A 5618-nucleotide genomic window follows, 5' to 3' on the forward strand; every position below is an offset into this window, starting at 1 on the left:
CGTCACACGAACTCAAGACATTCAAGTTAGTAGAACTTTCATAGAATATTGAGTATACCCTACTCAAACTAATTGATTATTTTGAACGTGCGGGTTTACAGTGCTTAACAAACATATTTAAGAAGTCTTTCATCCCACACACCATTGCTCTGATGAATTCTTAGATTTTAATTTTAACCATGGTACTGGTTAGGTACCTGAAGCATTTTTTTTGTGTTTGTGTTGTTTTTGTTGTTTTTTCTTTCTTTTGTCTATGTATTGGGCTGTTTTGGGTCAATGTCTTTTGTGCCTGTATGGTGTTTGTACTGTGTTAACTTAATATCTTAATATCTAAAAGGACAGGTGATATAAAATATTAGGCTATTTTGAAAGCAAACATCATACATTCAATACTATACCATAGAGTTTAACAGTTAACTTTAAAATAAAAGTCCTACTCATCACCATGTCAGTCAAAACTCCATTGAGGTTTGTGCGTCAGCATAACCTAACCTAGCTCAGCTCCATCTCAGCCGGACTCGGAGTGAACGGGCCCCATTTCTTTAAAATTCGAAGAACCACCATCAAACAAAATAACCATCAAATTGATCAAACCATCAAATTACAGGGCGCCCCAGTGGCGAACCACATAACGAGTCGCGGCACGGCCGACCCGGGTTCGATTCCCGGACCCGTCGTTATTTGCCGAATGTCTTCCCCCCACTCTGTCTCCCGTTCCTCCTCTCTCTCTCTCTCTCTCTCTCTCTCTACTGGATTGCCCAGTAGTAAAAAGCGATAAAGGCTAAAAAATCAATCTTAAAATTGCTTTAAACAGTTTGTGCAGCATAATTCAAGTGTTTGGATTCTGTCTTGTTTGTCCGTTTGTCCCTCTCTCTCACTCTCTCTGCGAATCCTAGATCTCCTCCCAGCACCCCTATGCGGAGGACTTCATCGGTCGGCCCTATGTGTGGACGGTGGACGTGACCAACTCCACTGACATCAGGGAGGCTGTCAGGGCCATTCTGCACACAGAGGTAACCGTAACTTCCAGAGAAAATTCATGAAGACCATTCTGCACACAGAGGTAACTCAGAGAAAAGTTGAGTTGGAAACATAATGCAACATATCTGTGTGCAGGTGAAGCCTTTTACCCCACGAGAGTTTACCTGTGAGGGGATGCTGGAGAGGCTCCGTGCGTACATCACTCACCAGGTACAGACATGCACCCCGATACCCCAATAATAAGAGGCAAATAGTTGTACAGTAGGTTGTGTGGGGGCTCAGGAGGTAGAGCGGTCGTCTGGTAATCCTAAGGTTCCCAGTTTGATTACAGCTCCTCCCGGCAGCTTGTCGAAGTGTCCTTGAGCAATAGACTTAACCCTTGTGAGGCAATGTGAGGCATACGTTGCAATATTAAATATTCATATAAATATATATTCAGTCCATTTTCCATGCCATATGATCTATATACATTTGGTAAATGGTAAATGGTGCATTTATATAGCGCTTTTATCCAAAGCGCTTAAAAAAATTGAAATATGTTTTACCCATTCACTCACACATTCACACACTGACGGTAGAGGTAACCATGCAAGGTGCCAACCTGCTCAACGGGAGCAGTTAGGGGTTAAGTGTCTTGCTCAATGACACTTCGACATGCTGTCCGGGAGGAGCGGGAATCGAACAGGGAACCTCCGGACCACAGTCGCCCCCATTTATATCACAAAATAGAAAAGGCTCAATATGGTGTCGAATGTCGATTTACCCTTTTTTGACATTGTCATCTTTCCTTCATCATCTTAATTGACCCAGGAGTTCTGCAGTGGCTCCGTGCCATCCTGGCCACCGGAGGGCGCTCTGAGGGCGCACCTGGGCCCCCTGGGCCAGTCGTGTGTGAGTGTGTGTCGGCGTTCCTCTCTGGTGTGTGAGCCGGCTCTCTTTCACCACCTCAACGGCCCCGCGGCATTCACCAGGTGAGTAGTAGGCCAGCGAGAGATCAAATACAAACCTATCCCTGTACAGGTGAGAGGGAACAGTGGTCCGATACATACATACATACATACACACACACACACACACACATGCGCACGCACGCACGCACGCACGCACGCACGCACACACACACACACACACACACACACACACACACACACACACACACACACACACACACACACACACACACACACATGGAAAAAGACTAGAGCACATGTATAGAACTCAGAGTTGAGTCTAATTTGGATGCAAAGACTTTAAGAAAAAAATTACCCAGGTAGGGCTGGGAGGTATACGAATATGAAGGTATACCGTGACGGATCCATGCGAATTTTCACTATACCGTTGTCCACGATATACAGTATAATATACATATACTGTGTATATATTTGTTTGTATATAAGGAAGTTCCTTGCAGTAGTATTAAAAAAAAACTGTAAAAGAAAATAGTCCTTTTGATTGAATAGCAAATGTGTATAGTTATACCGTCAAAACTACAAAGAATATTGTGATGTATGATATCTTGGCCATATTGCCCGACCCTAGACCCAGGCAATGACTTCAGAGCTGTGTACGCGGTTGGCATATCAGCATTATGTAGGCTACTGGAACCATGGTCTCCATATAACACCACTACTCTTATGAAGCTGCATAGCAGAACAGGACAGATCAAAGGGTATATGGAAAATCTCTTGTCAGATTTAGGGTCAATCCCAATATCCCCCTTTGACCCTGCCACTAGACCCTACAACTTGGCCCTACTCTTGGCCCTACTCCTCCGTTTTGCACGTGGCCGCATAGTGTAGGGTGTCCAGATTCTGGGTCTAGGGGAAGTGGTCATGCTTGGAAGTGGTAGCCCTCCGACTGGCCCTCCAAACAGAGTGTTTTCAGATGCTGACTGGAAACAGAGGGGTAGAAGGGAGGACGCCAAGGACTTAGGTTTTGGTTTTCCTTTGATGAAATATTATGCTGAATCGCGTGTCGCTTTAAGTATCTTTCTACGGTAGACACAGTGGTTATGTCAGTTTAATGAAAATACACTGTAAATAAAGTGCTGTGATTGATATATACAATAAATACCTAAGCCTATCATTATTATATGTAACTAAACAAATACAGTAAACTGATATATACTCGTATCACTACAGAAATATGTAAGTCCTTTACATTATTTTACTACTGATAACGAAACAAGGGGTGTCTCATTTCCTAGGTAAAGACCTAGGGCCAAGGGAAGGGAATTGGGATTGGGCCTTATTTATCTTTGAGGGTTGCACTCTACCATTATAGCATCATTCTATTCTACATGGTCTTCACAGACCCTGGGCTGATTCATGATTTCATTTGAAACCTTTCTTTAAACTCGAAAGGGCAACTGAGGTTTCCCTCATTCACAGTCACGTCGAGTGTACATACTTCACACACAGGTGCCAATAGATGCACTGTATGTAAAACAAATACAAATAATAACCTTCTGTCTTCTACTACCATGCACTCTTCCACTAAATAATCTTCCTTGTCTATATTACTACCTACTATACTAATATGTCTCTACTACTATGCAGTCAACACTGCAGCACCCAAGTTGCAGCACTGTTTGATGAACATTGTTACTCAGCTGTGTAAGAGTTGTACCCTTCCTTCTGACTTGTCGTACAGAACTTGTAAGTCACTTTGGATAAAAGTGTTCAGCAAAATTGAAATGTAAATAAAAAATGTAAAGATAGAAATTACCAATGAACCCATGCCACACCCTGACTTTTATTTCAGTTTTCTTTTTGATATTATAATTTTTTCTTTATTGTTTCTGTCTGTTTAATAGTATTGTAAATTCTGTCTTTATATTTTGTATTTTGTACCTGTATGTTTGTAAATCAAAAATGAAAATAAAAAATTAAGTAAAAAAATAAATAAAAAAGTGTTCAGCTAAATGACTAAATGTAAATGGAACTGCACTACCCACAATCCCCCTTGTTGTCTTTGCAGACTGGGACTGGGCTGTTCCAGCACGGAGAAGGAAGTCAACCAGCTGTTTCCTGCCTACAGCCCGTGGGGGCGGCGCTGCGGCCTCCAACAGGAGCCTCTGCTGTTCAGCTGTGCCGGCTCGGACCGGTCCCACCGCAGACTTTGTCCCTGCAGAGCGCATTTGCCTGGGCAGGTGGCGCTATGCCCAGACTGCCTTTAGGGGGCGCTGTGAAACGACCCAGGACGTTAGAAATTGAGGGGGGGCGGGGATCATCAAGAAAGCACCAAAGAGCCAGATTCTGCACCAGGGTGGAGCCGAGAAAACGACGCTTGTTAACACAAAGACAGCCAACTAGCCGGACTCTTTTATTTATACACCTTTGTATGTTTCTAGTCTAGTCTCTCGTGTGCTGGTTAAAAGAGGTGCTTCACTTTATACCTCAATATGAGTTCATGAACACCTACGACATTAGCCTCCTCAGAATAGAGACACTGTCGCCAGTCACGATTTCCCCACCAATTCTCCTTATTGATAAATTCAAAAAGGCAAAATTGCATATTGAAATGTATGACGCAGTGCTTTGAAAACATATCATCTTATTAACATTACCATAGTTCCTTTGGTTTTGGATTATTATTATTTTTTTTAATGAAAGCTAATTTGTGACATCAGTGTGATATGGAACTGGCAATATTGTTGGTTGATTGTTCATGAACTCATGTGTCCTAAATTGTTAAAATGTGCCACTAAAGTGACAGGTCCCTCAGACTCAGTCAGTCCAGTGAGACAGGTCCCTTAGACTCAGTCAGTCCAGTGAGACAGGTCCCTCAGACTCAGTCAGTCCAGTGAGACAGGTCCCTCAGTCAGTCCAGTGAGACAGGTCCCTCAGACTCAGTCAGTCCAGTGAGACAGGTCCCTCAGACTCAGTCAGTCCAGTGAGACAGGTCCCTCAGACTCAGTCAGTCCAGTGAGACAGGTCCCTCAGACTCAGTCAGTCCAGTGAGACAGGTCCCTCAGACTCAGTCAGTCCAGTGAGACAGGTCCCTCAGTCAGTCCAGTGAGACAGGTCCCTCAGACTCAGTCAGTCCAGTGAGACAGGTCCCTCAGTCAGTCCAGTGAGACAGGTCCCTCAGACTCAGTCAGTCCAGTGAGACAGGTCCCTCAGTCAGTCCAGTGAGACAGGTCCCTCAGACTCAGTCAGTCCAGTGAGACAGGTCCCTTTAGACTCAGTCAGTCCAGTGAGACAGGTCCCTCAGACTCAGTCAGTCCAGTGAGACAGGTCCCTCAGTCAGTCCAGTGAGACAGGTCCCTCAGTCAGTCCAGTGAGACAGGTCCCTCAGACTCAGTCAGTCCAGTGAGACAGGTCCCCCTGCAGCCTCCCAGTCTACTCGTTTACATTCCAGGAAGATTTGACCAACTTGGGAATCCTTTTTTTCCCCTTTTTTAATCAGAGTGGACCAAAAAGAACGTCTTCGTGGAGATTCTTGGTTAAATATGCTTTTAAAACGAGGACCATAACTCAGGAAGCAGAAATGTAATTGCTGTTATTTTCTGTGTGCTAGAAATATCAAATGACTTCAGATTCATGTTGAGCCGTGATGATGCAGAAAGCAGACCATCTGGATGGTCTGAATAAAATATTTCCTGTTCTTCTAACCTTTCCTCGGTCCTAGGGGAA

General features: G+C 44.0%; 1 protein-coding gene across 1 annotated transcript; it reads left to right on the plus strand.

Annotated features, from left to right (window-relative positions):
• Positions 1-896: 896 nt before the first annotated feature.
• LOC311248099 (alpha-1,6-mannosylglycoprotein 6-beta-N-acetylglucosaminyltransferase B-like) lies at positions 897-4159 on the plus strand (the record flags this gene model as incomplete). Its single annotated transcript, XM_084339050.1, has 4 exons — positions 897-1013; positions 1117-1191; positions 1792-1952; positions 3961-4159. Coding segments are annotated over 4 exons (552 nt in total), but the record flags the coding sequence as incomplete, so codon positions are not given.
• Positions 4160-5618: the final 1459 nt, after the last annotated feature.

The sequence above is a fragment of the Notolepis coatsorum genome (assembly GCF_963971535.1).
Source record: "Notolepis coatsorum genome assembly, contig: SCAFFOLD_1558, whole genome shotgun sequence".
Lineage (NCBI taxonomy): Eukaryota > Metazoa > Chordata > Actinopteri > Aulopiformes > Paralepididae > Notolepis > Notolepis coatsorum.